The sequence below is a fragment of the Ahaetulla prasina genome, chromosome 3, assembly GCF_028640845.1.
Source record: "Ahaetulla prasina isolate Xishuangbanna chromosome 3, ASM2864084v1, whole genome shotgun sequence".
In the NCBI taxonomy this organism is placed as follows: domain Eukaryota; kingdom Metazoa; phylum Chordata; class Lepidosauria; order Squamata; family Colubridae; genus Ahaetulla; species Ahaetulla prasina.
Window position 1 is genome coordinate 213,519,658 of NC_080541.1, and position 16,949 is coordinate 213,536,606.

The window sequence follows — 16,949 nt, forward strand, 5'->3', positions numbered from 1 at the left end:
CCTGCTTGTGTTACTGTAACACCTCCGTTATCTTCATGCTGGTATTAAGACAACCCCATTCCAAACATGGACGTTATATTTCTTTCTTTCTTTCTTTCTTTCTTTCTTTCTTTCTTTCTTTCTTTCTTTCTTTCTTTCTTTCTTTCTTTCTTTCTTTCTTTCCTTCCTTCCTTCCTTCCTTCCTTCCTTCCTTCCTTCCTTTCCTTTCCTTTCCTTTCCTTTCCTTTCCTTTCCTTTTTTTTCTTTCAGGAGTTTCTCAATTGATTTATTTTGTTCTATTTCCTGCTTGCAGTTATTACACAAATGACTTGCTGAACTTAAGAGTTTCCCTCCCCCCTTGATTTTCATTTAGCATTATTGTAACTTAATATGTAACAATATTTAATTGAAGACAGCTTAGAGCCTCTCTGAGAGAAATGGTTAAGAAATATTAAATACAAACAAACAAACAAACAAATATCATCTACTCCCATACTCGCCAGAAAGTAGAGAGTATCTCTTCTCACCAGCAGAACACATAAATCAATATGAAAGGTGGAAAGTTCTTCAAGTAGAATATTTGTATCTGCAGTAATGCACTTAGAGTTGTGCGAAATTTAAATACTGAGGGATTTTTATTTGTGAGTATCAATTGAGAATGGTGTTATGGCCATTCTGTTTGTTCTGCCTAGTGAACATTCTGTCTGGTTTGAATTGGGAGCTAGACTGGAGATTATAAAGACTACAGATACTGCAAAGTAATTCCAATTTCCGAACTGTTGAGCTATGGAAACCTCACTGGAATGCAAAGTAAAACATCTCCCCAAATTTGATTTTAACTTCAGTATTGATCGTCCTGAGTCCTGGAGAACTCTAAGTAAGAGTATGTACAATGAAATCTAACTATGGTTAATCAAAGAAATCCTTAAGATGTCAGTTACTTTCTATAATCAGTGTTCATCATTTCTTCCTTATTCATTGAATGATTATGTTTTGATCAATGTGAGGTTTAGAACTATAACCTAATAAAGTAAGATCTGCTGTTATAGTTCAGTTTTCCTTTGCTTAGCTAAAAGTCTGTAGAGATTCTCAGTCATACAGGTCATGGTTGTCCCAAAAGTACTTTTTCAGGAGGCAACTGGACTTTCTTGTTTTTTGTTTCTTGTTTTTTTTCTTGTTTTTTCTTTTGAAGATGTTTCACTTTCCATTCAAGAAGCTTCTTCAGCTCTGACAAGATAGTGGGGAATTCCATTCTGAAGAAGCTTCTTGGATGAGAAGCGAAATATCTTCAAAAGAAAAAACAAAGTCCAGTTGCCTCCTGAAAAAGCACCTTTGGGACTTTGCTTAGCTGGTACTATGGAGATTCTCAATCATCCAGATCATGGTTGTCCTAAAGATGCTTTTTCAAGAGGCAACGGGACTTTCTGGTTTTTCTTTGAAGATGTTTCGCTTCTCATCCAAGAAGCTTCTTCACAGCTGAAGATAGGGCGACGGTTCGTTTGCCCGCAGAGATGGCTACGTGTGCCACCGTTTCGCCATCATGATCTTATGATCTTATATACCATCTATACAAGAAAGGAACAGTAACAAAGGAGGCATGTTGTCCAATGGATCAATAATTCTAACTTGGGGAAGGATTGGGTTGTCACTTAAAGCATCTTTTTTCTTTTCCCCAAACCAAATAATTTAAAATACACCTATATATGAATAAGATTTTCTCAGTTGCAATCCTGTGCAGAATTATTTGCCGGAATAATAGAAGTATACTGGGGTAATGCCCTTAAAAGTTATTTAGAGTCAAGTTTGAAATGTTGCAAGCATCATAGATTCCCAGAAAATGTTATCTTTGGTTTACTATAAACCTAAACCTGCTAGGCTAGAAAGATTATTGAATCAAGGCAATTTGAAGTCTATTAAATTTTGAATGTACAAGAAAAATGTTCAGGAGATGTTCTAAAAGTAGATGAAATAACATTGCTGAAATGAAACTGTTCTAAATTATAGTTTAAATCCTAAACCAAAATAAATACTTAAGGGCATTGGGGGTTTTCACTCTCTTCTTCATATATTCAGTACCCAAACCTGAACTAGGTACCTAGTTGCCTAAATTGGGACTCAAGTCATGAGACGTAAGATGTGTTAGTGTATATTTCCCGTACAAAGTCATAATCATTCTGATCAATCCAATGAGTTTTAAGAATGGATACCATGGAGAGCATCTGTCAGTGTGGCGAAATAGGAGTGGAAAACGATTTGATGGCACTTAATAATATATAAGGCAGCAATTAACAGGAAAATGGTTCTTCCTTTTCTGGCACTCATTGTTCTGACCTAGGCTTCAGTAAAGTCAGTAAAACACACAAGTAGTCCCAAAAACCTCTTTAATTTCAATGGATGTGAATTCTGTTCATTCACAGATGAGTCCCAAATAGTTGTAAAGAGTCCTTCGGGATAAGGCTGATAATCACCCACCTTTATCTGCCTTGACACGCTGCCAAACACCTAATTGGCAAAGCCACACGGAGTCCAGAATCAAACAGAGCTTCAGACTTTAAACTGAACAGAATTAACAACGTTGCTTCCTACAAAGGCCCACATGCCTTTGCTCCTCTTTTAAGTCTTATGGGAAGGGCCAATCATCTCCAAGCCTTACTCCTGAGTCGTCCCTTTTGTTTTAACTGTTCTTGCCTTCTTGCAGCTCTGCGCATGCGCGCACTGGGAACAGGCTCCCCCCCCCTGTTTCTCTGCCTCACTCTGGAGGCTCCAGAAGCAGCACGTACTTCCCAGATGGCCCTTTCTCTGCCTCCAACGCAGAGCCCTCGTCCGAGCCTTACCCAGACTCCAGGACTGGCCCATGTTCCTCCCCAACCTCCTCACTGTCCGACTCTGCTGCCAGCTCCGCAGGCTGCCGGTGGACCACAACACTTATTTTAGCAAGTGTCCTGAAATCAGGGTGAACTTTAAGGCTGCTATTGTGTGCCTTGAGCAACACAGGGTTTTGTAAGCATTGTTCTTGAACAGCATTGCAGAGAAACATTAGATTAGAAAAGTCATTGCGGTATGTGTAGACAACCCCAAGCAGACATTACTATCTCTGCTCAGAAAGTATCAATTTTAAGGCTTTTTCTTCCAAAATACACACATTTTGAAACCTGTAGTAGTTCAGTGTTTTTTACATTGTGCTCTGTGTCACAGATTTTAGGAATACTTCTTTTTAATATGACAAGTGCTTTGATAAGGAAAGGCTTCAGATGTTTTACCTAATTCTGTACAAGATCTGTCATTTATCCCCAAGATGGAATGTGTTGCTTCCTTAAACCTGAAAAAATCTATTTGAGGTTGTGTGTTTTTTTACTGAATTCGTCATTTTACCAAATTCATGAGAGACACATATTTATTTCTGTTACTGAGAATGACTGCTTGATCATCTAAATGGGGAGTTAAAAAGTGGAAACAAGGAAAATAAGCATCTTTAGACCCCTTCAAGGCAACAGGTAGTCCTCGACTTACAACTTATTCATTCGATGACCCTTTGAAATTACAACAGCACTGAAAAAAAGCGACCTTTGACTGTTTTTCACATTTATGACCATTGTAGGCTCCCCGTGGTTATGTGATCAAAATACGGACAATTGGCAGCTGGCATGTATTTATGACGGCTGCAGTATCCTAAGTCATGTGAACCCCTTTTGTGACCTTCTGACAAGCAAAGTCAGTGAGGAAACCAGATTCACTTAACAACTTATCAACTGTGGCAAGAAAAGTCATAAAATGGGGCAAAACTCACTTAACTGTCTTGCTTAGCAACGGAAATGTTGGGCTCAATTATGGCCATAAATCAAGGATAACCCATACTTACTTCTCTGGATTAGACAATTTTAAATTCAGTTTGTTAAAATATGCAGAAGTGTTTTGTATGGTCAATCACTATTTAAACTTCTGGCGGTTTAGAACCAGGAAAAAAGGTGGTCTAATTTAATTTATAGCTCCCAGAACATGTTTTTTCTTGCCCCCCTGAAATCTGTTTAACCTCATTTTTCCCCCCTTTGGTCACTGGCTGAAAATTTAGCTATATCCTGAGTTTTGTCTAATCTTGGCCATTTTTGTTTTGTTTTATTTTTTTGACTTCTAATTGATTTCCCATGGTTTATTAGAACAGCTTGTTCTTCATCATGGTCTCAGAGTCACGTTCAAGGATTCTGCCAATGTACTGTATTAGGCTTATTTAGATTTTCTAGACCACTGTTTCCCAACTTTGTGGATGTCAACCCCCAGAATTCCATAGCTAGTAGAGCAGATTGATAAGAATTCTGGGAATTAATGTTCAGATACCTAGAAGCTGCCACAATTGAAAACACTGTTCTGGAGTTTATAAGGGTGTTTGACAAGACCAGTGGCCTTGAGGAAAGCTCCCACCAAGCCCCTTCGATTTGTTTTTGATTTGCCAAATCAGCACTTTCATCCTGGAGCTGATTATCCTTTTGCTTTAATGAATTGATTCATTTTCCGCCTTATTAATTTTCTCTACTCTTCTTACAATTTGTATTCAAAACTCCATGGAGCAGGGGTGTTAAACTTGATTTCATTGAGGGCCGCATCAGGGTTGGGTTTGACCTCAGGGAGCTGGGATGGGCATGGCCAGGTTGGGCAATGTTACCCGTGTCAGGGGCGCCTATAGTGGCCCGAGTGCTCTGCCAGTGAAAACAGGTTCCTGCAACCCTCTGCCAACCAGAAAAAACAGAGCGCAGGAGGCTGCACGTGACCCTCACGAGCTCTGTTTCCTCTGTTTCCTGGATGCGGCCATCACAGGCTCCATTTTCGCTGGCAGAAGCACCACGGGGCGGTCTTTTGCTGTTTTTAGGGTGGCGCCACGGGCCAGATTTAAGTACCCTCCGGGCCAGATCCATCCCCCCGGACCTTGAGTTTGACACCCCTGCCTTAGAGGTTTGTCTGTAAGGACACCTTGAAGAACAGCCCGACATCTTGTCTTTGGCATTGTCGCCCAAAAAAGTCCATTTCACAAACGCCGTGTTGCAAAAATAAATTTTCTTCCCTCAGAGGAGCATAAACCATGTTTTTCTTTCCTAGACGTTTGTAGGCACTGTCAAGTATAAGCTGCTGTTAATTTTCATACCACCCCACAGTATATTTTTGCAGCGATAAAAGTAGAACTTGTGGCTGCATAGCTGTCACAAATACCTATGAAGTGCTTCTTGAAGAGGTGATACCTCCAGACGAGGCACGTTGGAAAAATTTGCTAGAGACTCTTGTTTTAGGCCTCTCGGTTGCTATTGCTGCTTTCCTCACATCCCTAAGCAATTTTGCCTTTTTTTTTCAGCATATAGGAGAAACAAGGAAGTTTCTACAACTTCCTCGTTATTTTGCTGAAGAGCCTGGAAGCCTGTAAGAACTGTGAACAACTGACAGTGTCAGAAATGTTGCTTCAGCTTTCCATAAACTGCGTTATACACAGATGTTTCTGTTCACCTGTTTCCTAACTGGTCCTCAGTCAAAATGAAATCTAGAAATTTCACTTTGGATGCGTTTTTTTGCTGAATTGTAAACATTAGAGAATCGATGCTATTGTTCCCTCTTTGTTATCATTCATTGGTGCTTTAAATACAGAATTTTTTTTAAATTTTTTTTTGTTTACATTTATATCCCGCCCTTCTCCGAAGACTCAGGGCGGCTTACAGTGTGTAAGGCAATAGTCTCACTCTATTTGTATATTTACAAAGTCAACTTATTGCCCCCCCAACAATCTGGGTCCTCATTTTACCTACCTTATAAAGGATGGAAGGCTGAGTCAACCTTGGACCTGGTGGGACTAGAACCTGCAGTAATTGCAGGCAGCTGGTTTTAATAACAGGCTTCTTACAGCCTTGAGCCACCACGGCCCCTTTTTTGAGGGGTTTCCAGTGATTTCCCTTTTCATATTATTTATTCACTTGATTTCTTTGGCTTCTGAACTCACAGTGAGACCTCCTGGTGGCTAACATCCCATTAAAGAGCAAGAGTCAAAAAAAAATTCCTGACATGTTGGGGCTTAATAATTTAAAATTTAAAAAAATGACCCTGTATCTATGAACAATAATACAGTATAAAATTATTTTTAAAACATACCCCATTCCCCAATAGAAGAGTACTTTGTGGAATGCATTTGAATTAAACACTTTCTCCCCATTTATGTGTGCTATTGAAAATGACTTATTGTACAGGTACTCCTTGATTTAACAACTATTCACTTAGTGACGATTCAGAGTTACAATGGAACTGAAAAAAGTGACTTATGATCATTTTTCATACTTAACGAGTGTTGTAGCCTCCCCATGTGATCAAAATCCAGTCACTTGGCAACTGGCTCATATTTATGATGGTTGCAGTGTCCCGGGGTCATGTGATCACCTTTTGCGATCCTCTGACAAGCAAAATCAATGGGGAAGCCAGATTCATTTAACAACCGGGTTGCCAACTTATACTGTGGCAAGACAAATCATAAAATAGAGCAAAACTCACTAAACAACTGTCTTTCTTAGTAATGGAAATTTTGGGCGCAATTGTGGTTGTAAGTCAAGGACTACCTGTACTTTGCAATATACACAATTAAAAATACATTATTGAAATGTGATGTCTGCCTGACCAAAAATCCCCAAATAGTAGGATTTGTTCTGTTCTGCAGCAGTTTGATGTCTACCATTATTTTTGTGGCTGTTTAATTTCAGTTGTCACTGAATGTCAAGATGAATGCTAAATAATCTATAATTCTCCTTCTCTATGTATTCCACTATTATCTCTTTTTCAACAAAAAAGGAAGTTTAAAATCTGATACCAATTAGTGATGTATTACTCTTTAACTCTTCTCATCTTGCTGTGCCACTTTTGTACAGGTGTACAATATTTTCTGATTTGCTGTGGAGTAGTTAACTAAGTTTTAGGTGAGAATCTAAACAAGGAAAAAAGGTGTGTATTTGGGTGAGGAGGAGTAATATATCTCATCATAGTGTGGCAGCATACAGGAAGTCCTCAACATCACAATTGCAACCAGAATTTCTAAGCAAGGAAACTGTTAAATACCATATTTTTCGGAGTATAAGACTCCGTTTTTTCCCTCCTAAAAGAGGCTGAAAATTTGGGTGTGTCTTATACTCCAAATGTAATACGCCCACCCGCCAGCCTCCGCGCATCCTCTTCCTGGCTGCAGAGATTGCCCCTGACAATGGCTTGTGTTTTTGGGCTCCGCGCGTCACATTTTCAGCCTCCAAACACTTTGTTTGACAGCCCTTCAAGGTTGCAGGGATTGTTAAAGCACCGCCAATCGCCACCCGAAAACGCGACACATTTGGAGGCTGAAAACATGGCGCATGGTGCCCAAAATGGCTACCTGGAACAGTTGCTGCCTTCTCTTACCCCTTCCGGCTTCACCTGCTTTAATCACTGGACCTCCCTCTGACGATCAGCTGTGCTTTTAAAGCTGTTTTTCAGTCCCAAGCTTTACCTGCTTTTCTAATTGCTGCTTCCTCCAATGATCAGCTGTGCGTTAGAAGCTGGTTTTTTAGCCCCAACCAGCCCCAACCTCAAAACCAGCGAGTGAACTAACGTGCTGAAGCTAACCAGGCTAAGGACGCAAATGAATACCTGGTAGGCAGAATTTTCCCCCCTCATATTTTCCTCCCCAAAAACTAAGGTGTGTCTTATACTCCAAAAAAATACGGTAAATCACCCCCATTTTTACGACCTGCCACACTCGTTAAGCAAATCACTGCAATTGTTAGGAGAAGTATGTGGTTGTTAAGCAAATTTGGCTTCCCCTGTTGACTTCACTAGTCAGTTGCAGATGGTGATCATGTGACCCGGGGACCGTGCCAACCTTGTAAATACATCTCGGTTGCCAAGCACCCAAAGTTTGATCACATGACCATGGGGATTCTGCGATGCCCATATATGTGAGGACTGGTTGTAAGTCACTTTTTCAGTGCCATTGTAATAGTTGCTAAATGAATGGTCGAAAGTCGAAGACTAATCTGTATTCTCTTTGCTTGAAAGAAATGGAACAATTTTGGGAGCATCTCCCATTCTCTGAGGTCTGTTCTCTGACCAAAGATGGTCTTTCTTCAAGGCCTGCTCAAAGTGAGATGGAGGTTTTGTAGTTGTCTATTAGCAGTTAATTGATAGCAAATTGAGCTGGCACATAGATCACATGATGAGGTTTATTTCTGTTTAATTAAAGGTAGATATTGTTACGCGTTATTCTATATGCCTACATTCACACACCATACATTTTATACAAATTGATTATTTTTTTCTTGTTCCTTTCGGGTGGATTTCCTCTTTTGTGGCAATATACAAGCAATCATCTCATGCTACTAGGAAATTTGTTTAAATTGTATTTTCATGAATTAAAAGCAAATTCTTACCAAGAAAATTAGATATACCTTATCTAATTTGTCACTTAAGGTTAAACCATAATATATATCAGGATAAGTAACGTCCAAGCTAAGTTTAAATTGATTTGCATTGGGTTTTAATTTGGAGTGAAAAACTGCAGAATGGAGGGCTAACTCTCAGGCGCTTGTTTATAATCCAGTAAATGTTAGTATTGATTGTAGGTCCTGGTTTTGAAATCTCAGTCAATAAGTTCAAAGAGTGGACTTAGTTTCTTTTTCCATCCCACGTGGAAAGTTAATAACCACATTAAAAAGATAGCATAACAGTTGCTGGGTTATAGTTCAGATTAAAGACATCAAGCAACATGGTATTCTCATTGATCAAGTATTTTGGCTATGGTTCTGATTCCAAACTTCTGATTTCTGTTTAGTCAGTTAAGTAATTGATTCCCAATAAAATGATCAAGGAAAAATTCCTCCTGTGAAGCGTTCGAACAGTTTCATTTTTGTTTTGTTATTGTTCTTTAATTACTTGGAATAGAGTAACAAAGGGGAAAGCATTGCATGAAACCACATTACACATCAGTGGCATATGAAGCTCAAATGCATTAAATCCCCTGTTTGAATCTACTTCTACTTCCCCAATCATGGAAATAGAGATATATTTTTCCAAAGAGACAAGGCTATCAGGACATTAATTATCCCGATATCTGATAGGAGATAAAAAGCTAAACAAATCCATCCAGAAATTTTCTGAGTTTTGCTTCTGATAATTGTCTCCTTCAGATGGTAGTAATTAGTAGGAGGACTTGGTTAATAAATGGAAGAAACAACAAGGTGACAGCGAAATACTGGAATTCTTGATTTTAAGAGAAACTAAAATCGAGAATAGTTGAGTAGAATAGAATAGATAGAATAGAATAGAATAGAATAGAATAGAATAGAATTCTTTATTGGCCAAGTGTGATTGGACATACAAGGAATTTGTCTTTGATGCATATGCTCTCAGTGTAAAAATACAAGATACACTCGTCAAGAATCACAAGGCACAACACCCAGTATTGAGAAAGTATATTTTAATTAATTCAAATCAATGCTACATAAAATTCTTTGTCAAGAAACAAATGGGAAAAGGAGCTCAAAATGGGTAGGCATTTCTAAAAGATACTAAAAATATATTAGAAATATTAGAAATAATTCTATAATTCACAGAAAAAAGAAAAACAAAAGCAGGAGAAGGCAATATGACTGCACCAGAAACTTAATGAATATCTGAAAACAGAAAGGATAGATACTAGAATTAGAAAGAGAAAAGTTAGTCAATTTAGGGATAATCTAGGATTGCACCGAATGAACTGAGGTTACCAAAGGCAAAAGGTGAGAAGACAACAATGTCCTAAAGGTGCTTTTCCAAAAGGCAACTGGACTTCCTTGACTTTTTCTTTGAAAATGTTTCGCTTCACATCCAAGAAGCTTCTTCAGTTCTAACTGACTGATGGAGAATGTAAGGATTTATATTCTTTGCAGTCATCTGTCGTTAGCTCTCTTAAGAGAGCTATTCTGAGAGCCAGCTTGGTCTAGTGGTTAAGGCACCGGGATAAAAAGGAGGAGACCGTGAGTTCAAGTCCCACCTTAGCCATGAAAGACAGGTGGGTAACTTTGGGCCACTCACTCTCTTTCAGCCCAATACACCTCACAAGATTGTTGTTGTTGTGGGAAAAATAGGAAGACGATCTGTTGGATATGTTGGGTATATTTACCGCCTTGAACTGTTGTTTGTTTGCGAGAGATAAATAAATAAATATTCTGTGAAACACATGCTTTGCAGCAATATTAAACTCTATACTGATCCTTCACAGGATTTAGATGTAACAGGAATCATTTCATGTAATACAGTTAGGTTCAGCGGTGGGTTTCACATTATGTTACTACCAGTTCGGGTGAGTGTCTGCCTTCCACACATGTGCCCAGACTTCCGTGCATGCGCTGTGCTTGCATGTGTGCCTTCCACGCATGCGTCTGGCCTCAAAAACGTGCCTAAATTGAATGGCATAGAGCCGGGGAGGGTGGACAGGCCCACCCACTATTTCCGCTATTGGTTCGGGTGAATCGGTCTGAACCGGCTAAATACCACCTCTGCTTAGGTTACCCTAACAATATTACATGAAATGATTGCTGTTATATTGTATATGTCATCTCGGAGCCCCTTCAGTAATGGTTGAGAAATCCAGAAGGACAAGTGCACTGCCATAGAATTAGAGAAGGGCAAACATCTCTTATCTTCAAAAGGATCCTGGCCAACTTACATACTGATTGGCTTGGTGTCAATACCAGGCAAAAACAGATTATAAAATAGTCAATTTGTAAGCATTTGGGAAAGAATGCATTGCTTGGCAGAGGCCAGCATGGGTTTATTAGAAAGTAGGCCTGCCAAATCATCCTGATTTGTTTTTTCTGATAGAGTGACCAATTCAGTTAACTATGGGATACAGTGGGCATTGTGTACTGCGATTTCAGAAAAGCTTTCAATACCATCTCCCATGAGATCATAGTAGAAAGGATGGGAAAAAAGTGGGCTGAGACAATGGGCAAGATGAATATTCATTAGAGATAAGTGGAAAGATAAATGCCATTGATTTTTTTAAAAATCAAATGGCATAATTATAGGGGGTATATTGGGGAGCAGTACATGCATGAAGAATCTGGAGTGTTTTGGTGGATCTATTGTTGAACATCAACCAGTAGTGTTAATGTAGCTTCACCAAAAGGAAATGATCCTAGACTTCATCTGCGGAAATAATAGCTCCAGGATCAAAAGAAACCATTGTTCTTCCCTGTTCTCCATTGATGAGACCAACCTAGAACATTGCACCTAGTTTTGGCGATTGCATTTTCAAAAATATATTAACAACGTGGAGTAGAATCAGAAGACAAGAGCCAAAATAAGAACCTGGAAAGAAAACGTTAACGAGGAAGAATTGGAGGTATTTGGTGTGTTCAGTGTGCAGAAAGTAACAGTAAAGAAACATGATGTCCATCTTCATGTATCTGAAGAGAAGTCATGTCATAGATCAGGGGTCTCCAACCTTGGCAACTTTAAGACTTGTGGACTTCAGCTCTCAGAGTTCCTCAGCCAGCTTTGCTCAGCTTAGCTTAGCGTTGCTGGCTGAGGAACTTTGGGAGTTGAAGTCCACAAGTCTTAAAGTTGCCAAGGTTGGAGACCCTGTCATAGAAGGAGCAGAATTGTTCAAAATCAGGATAGGGCCCCCCAAAATGACCCAGATTCAAAGTTCTAATGCCCTATCTCCTCCTGTGGTCACATGATCACATTCTGGGCACTCAGCAAGCAGACCCTCATTTACAGTTGTTTGCATATCCCGTGTCTGCAATGTTTTTCAAACTCTATAGTGTTTTTTAAACTTGGCAACTATAGTTTCCTTCTGGCTGGGGAATTCTGGGAGTTGAAGTTCACACATCTTAAAGTTGCCAAGTTTAAAAAACACTGAACTAAGGCATCATGAGAATATAGGAAGTGCTGTTAATAGGGAATTGCCTGATTTGGCACAGATAACATTTTCTTTCTTGGATTCTTTGATGTATGAATATCAGGTTGAAGGTGTTAGAAAGTTCACATAACTTCATTGTATTTTATTATTGTAGTCTTTGCCAGAGAATTCTGGGCTTTGTTTAGTGGTTTTGTGTGTGTGTGTGTGTGTGTGTGTGTGTGTGTGTGTGTGTGTGTGTGTGTGTGTTTTGAACCTGAATTTCCAGAACTTCACTACAGTAATTTAAAATAGATTCCAAAACAAGTCAACACAAGTGAACAATGTTTAAGAAATGCTCTTTGGAACTTTCTTAACTAGTTTGATACTTTGCAACATACTTTTAAAAAAGTATTTTTTAAAATAGATTTGATAAACATACACTAGATTTAATAATTTGAAAAAAAAAATGAATTTGGTTCTGAGTTAGTAGCTTGCTATGTCGTCATGAGTGGGGCTGTTATTTCCTCCGAGTGAGGAAAATAAGTTTATTAATCTATGCGTATAGAGAGAAAGACTAATGTGCAGTGAAAGTTATTTAAAGTTCTAGTATTCATACTTTCAAAAAGGGGAAATGAATATTTCTACATTTTTGAAATTCATTTGAAAATTCTTGAAATCCCAACACTTTCATGTCACAAGTCCTTGAGCATGGAATGACAGACAAACAAATAACACTTCTCTTCTATGTCTGCTTACTCTTAAGTTCTACTTTGCATTGTATCTTGTAGGAAGCTTATTTGAAGGCACAAAGTAAATTTCTAAAGTTGAACAAATGCAGCATAATTGCCATATGTGACTTAATTCTAATATTGAATTAGAATACAGAAATTTTGCCTAAGTAAAAGGAGCTTTTTAAACATATTTCATAAATATTTATTACTGTTTATCAACTATCAGCTAAATCACTGGGAATACAGGATTTGGTCAATGTAGAAACCCATTTGAAAATCACTTGAAACTTTGCCATTTAGTATTTTATTTTATTTGTGGTTGCTCATTATATTAAAGCGTATTGCATTTTATGTGTTCCTTTTCTGGTTGTTGATACAGATTTATTCTTTTTTTTTTCTTTTTTTTGCTTTCAGGAATTCTATGAACATACAAAAACACTTTGGCAAGATGAAGGTGTGAAAGCGTGCTATGAAAGATCTAATGAATATCAATTGATTGACTGTGCTCAGTAGTAAGTACAGCTTTTCTTACAATTAATTTTACTGATATATTAGAAGAAGAAACAATGGAAAGATTCTGTGTTACTGGTGTTGATATAATGGCTCGGGAATTCTGGGAGTTGAAGTCCACAGGTCATAAAGAGGCCATACTATCCCTGATCTAAATAGTTAAACTTGAACTTTTTATACTCATAAAATAGTAAATTTGCTGAGTTAATCTGATATTGTTGTAGCTTAATCCTGCAGCATTTAATTTATACATTTTTGACACTTTGAGGATAATATGCAGTGGGATCTTCACAGAAAATGAACAATTTCGAATCTATAATTGCAGTATTAGAGAAAACATTCATTGTGTTGATATATAAGAAAAGTCTACTTTATAGCACCACTAAGGTGTGGGCTAGTCTAGGAGAAAAATCACAAACTAATGAGTCCTTTTAATTAACTTAAATCCGCCATTAACTCTGCCACCAAAATAAGTTAAATATTAGGTGCAAATGTGAATCATGTTATGTATCTTATTACAAACTAGCATAGCCTTGGTTTGCTGGAACAAACTCAAATGATGTGTGCTAGTATTCCTACCTCTTTTCTTTTGTTTCTTCTTGGATTGTCTTTCAGAAATAATCCACAATACCATATCATTTTCAAACAGAGACATCACAAGGCTTTGCTATATGTAATTTATAGCTTGATTAGCTGTAAAACAATTCCCTGGGTATCAACGTCACAGATAAGACTGGAAAACAGCAGTTTTGAGGGATCAAATAGACCTTTTCTTCTATCCTGCCAGAAGATGAGATTCATTCCTGCTCAGACCATTTTAAAAAGATACCTTTGGTCTCTCAAAACTAGTTTCCCAGCCATATCTGTGACATTGATACACAGGGAGTTGTTTTACAGATAATCAGGCTGTGTTTATTTGGTAAGATACCTTTTTAAAAAAGGTACCTTACCAAATAAAGCTCTTGTAGATTGGTCTACAAGATTAAAACCCTTAGAGCAGGGGTCAGCAACATGTGGCTCTGGAGCCGCATGTGGCTCTTTCATCCCTCTGCTGCAGCTCCTTGTTCAAAATATGTGTCACAACCACCAATGTGCGACAGCGCCAGCACGCAATTTATTGAGCTTTTCGATCCCGGTAAGCCAACCATGGATAAATCCAAGAAAAGAAAAGTTTCAGAAGAAAACAGAACGTTTAATTCAACTACATATGTTAGTTTTGTGGCTGCTCAGGAAACAGTCAGGCATGGGAAGGGTTTTGTGGCTCCCGGTGTTTTCTGTGGGAAACGGGTCCAAATGGCTCTTTGAGTGTTTAAGATTGCCGACCCCTGCCTTAGAGGTTGGTAGAGATCAATTTTGATCTAGTGGTGAAGGTACCAGGCTAGAAACTAGGGAACTGTGAGTTACAGTCTGCCCACGAAAGCCAGCTGGGTGGCTTTGGGCCAGGCATTCTTTCTCAGCCCAACCCACCTCACAGGATTGTTGCGAAGAAAATAGGGAGAGGAAGAAGTTTTGGCATGCTCAGTGCCTTCAGTTATTTATAAAAAAAAATAAAAATAAAAGGTGAGATGTTAAAAAAATCTTTTAAAAAATCCACTGGAAAGATACAGCAACTACAGTTACTGTGTAATTTGCTCTCAGTTGCCATCTTCTGGCCAGCCAAGAGGTCAGAATTGGGTTGTGCTGATTTGTCACTCTTCTTGTTGCAAAGGCTTTAGAAAACGTAAATTACTTCTTTATAAAATAAAAATAATAATAAAAGAGCAAGATCTCTCCGCAATGTCTTAAAACACGTTGATGAGAATTACTATTTTACAGGCAGCATTATTTCATTGGTCATTATTTTAGAAATTTTTCACCCAGGTTCCGCATCCTTTATGTGTGTAACTTAAAATACTATAATATTTTGTATTTGTACCCATGATTGCAGTGTATCCTCAGATGGCTTTTTGAAGAATGTATGACTAGCAATAAATCTATATTTGCCAGGTTAAAGTGTTTTTATCGCCTTAAATTATATGCATTGATTACTAGTTAAACAGCCGTGCTTCTCAGTTTTATCTTGCTGGGTTTAATTTCATTGTTGCAATAATGTTTGTTTGTTATTGCCTGGAGTCCCTTATGAATTAGCAGATAGTTTTAGAAACTTTAAAATAAGTAGATCAAGTTGAGAAGGTGCTTGTGTAACTTTGGTTCACTCCCATGGTATAATAATGATGGCTGAAAGCATCCTTTGCTGGCTCCATCTTCTTTGAAGCCTACAGATGACTTTTCTGTGGGGTTGATGGGATGACTAACTCAAGAATTCCAGGAAAGGATCTTGGAATACATATTCACCCTACTTAATAATAGGATCCATGGTGTGACTTCCATCTTTATTTCAAGCTTCTATGCTGGAATTCCTGATTGAAGTAAATTTTGTCGATGTTGGATCTCACGGCAGATAAAAGATACGGTGTTTAAGAGCCGTGGTGGTGCAATGATTAGAATGCAGTATTGCAGGCTAATTATGCTGATTTGCCAGGAGTTTGATCCTGACTGGCTCAAGGTTAACTGAGCTTTCCATCCTTCCAAGGTCAGTAAAATAGGAACCGAGATTGTTGGGGGCAATATGCTGATGCTGTAAACTGCTTAAAGAGGGATGTAAAGCACTATGAAGCAGTATGTAAATCTTATTGCTATTGCTAGGCAGTTTCTTTAGTGTGTATGATGCAGTACCTAACTTACCAAACCTGTTAAAGAACGAAATAAGAATTTCATCAGCAAGAAATCATTGGGCATAACCATGTTACTTTAGTATCCATGCTGTCTTCTTTCAGCTCTTTTTATGACTTCTCCATTCGTAATATTGGACTTTTTAAGGCAAAGACTGCAGTCTTCCATCTCACCTTAATTTATACTTGTCTTCATTAGATTTTTTTTTCCTTCTCAATCTGTCTAGTCTGTTAGAATAGGAAACCTGTCACTTTTCGAGTACTGTTGAACTTTTCTGCTTCTGGGAAATTTAGTTCATCACCGCCCTCTTTTTAGAAGAACGATTGCTTGATCCTGTACTTCCTGCTTACTTATGCAGAAGTGAACAGCTCGAGGGGAGGGGAAAACAGCAATTTCCCTTCCCTTAACTAAGGTTACCAAATTGGTTACTTTCACTGGAGCTGGAGGTGGGGTGGGGTGGGAATACCTGTGATCCTGAGCCAGAAATGTCCCAGTGCATTTTACTTTGCAAGATTAATGAAAGCTGGGAGGGAAGTATCAATGCATTTTGTCTCTCAACAGATTTTCAGGTGATTCTATAAAAAGAAAAGGGAAAAAAAAGAAAATGCGTGGGAATTGTGGCCTCACTATTACCATCTAGAACCGTGATGGCGAACCTATGGCATGTGTGCCACAGGTGGCACATGGAGCCATATTGGTGGACGCGCAAGCTCAGCTCCGGCCAGCTGATTTTTGGGCCTTCTGGGCCTACCGGAAGTCTGGAAACACGCTGTTTCCGGCCTCCAGAGGGCCTCCGAGGGGGGTGGGGAAAGCTGTTTCCGCCGTCTCCAGGCTCCTAGAAAGGCTCTGGAGCCTGGGGATAGCAAAAAATGGGCCTACTGGGTCCACTGTGCCATCAAAAAGCGTGGGGAGCGTGGGTGTGTGTGTCATGCAGGCATGTGCAGGGGGGCAGGGCGCATAGAATTATGGGTGTGGGCGTGTGCGTGCAACCCCCCAGCACTCCCCCCGCTTTGGGCACGCAATGGCGAAAAGATTAGCCATCACTGATCTAGAATCAGAATAATTGACTTTTCGTTTTATACCAAGTAATTTCTCCATATTTAGTATTAAATAGAAAATGATTTTATTGTAATGGGAATACGTGGGAA

The 16,949-nt window shown here is 38.8% G+C and overlaps 1 protein-coding gene across 2 annotated transcripts in view; it reads left to right on the top strand.

Annotated features, from left to right (window-relative positions):
- GNAS (GNAS complex locus) overlaps positions 1 to 16,949 on the top strand; it is a 234,030-nt gene that overhangs the window by 164,021 nt on the left and 53,060 nt on the right. For both annotated transcript variants that reach the window (XM_058177622.1, XM_058177623.1), the window contains exon 5: positions 12,994 to 13,091. In XM_058177622.1, the coding sequence (XP_058033605.1) occupies positions 12,994 to 13,091 (98 nt within the window). The remainder of the gene's footprint in view (positions 1 to 12,993; positions 13,092 to 16,949) is intronic.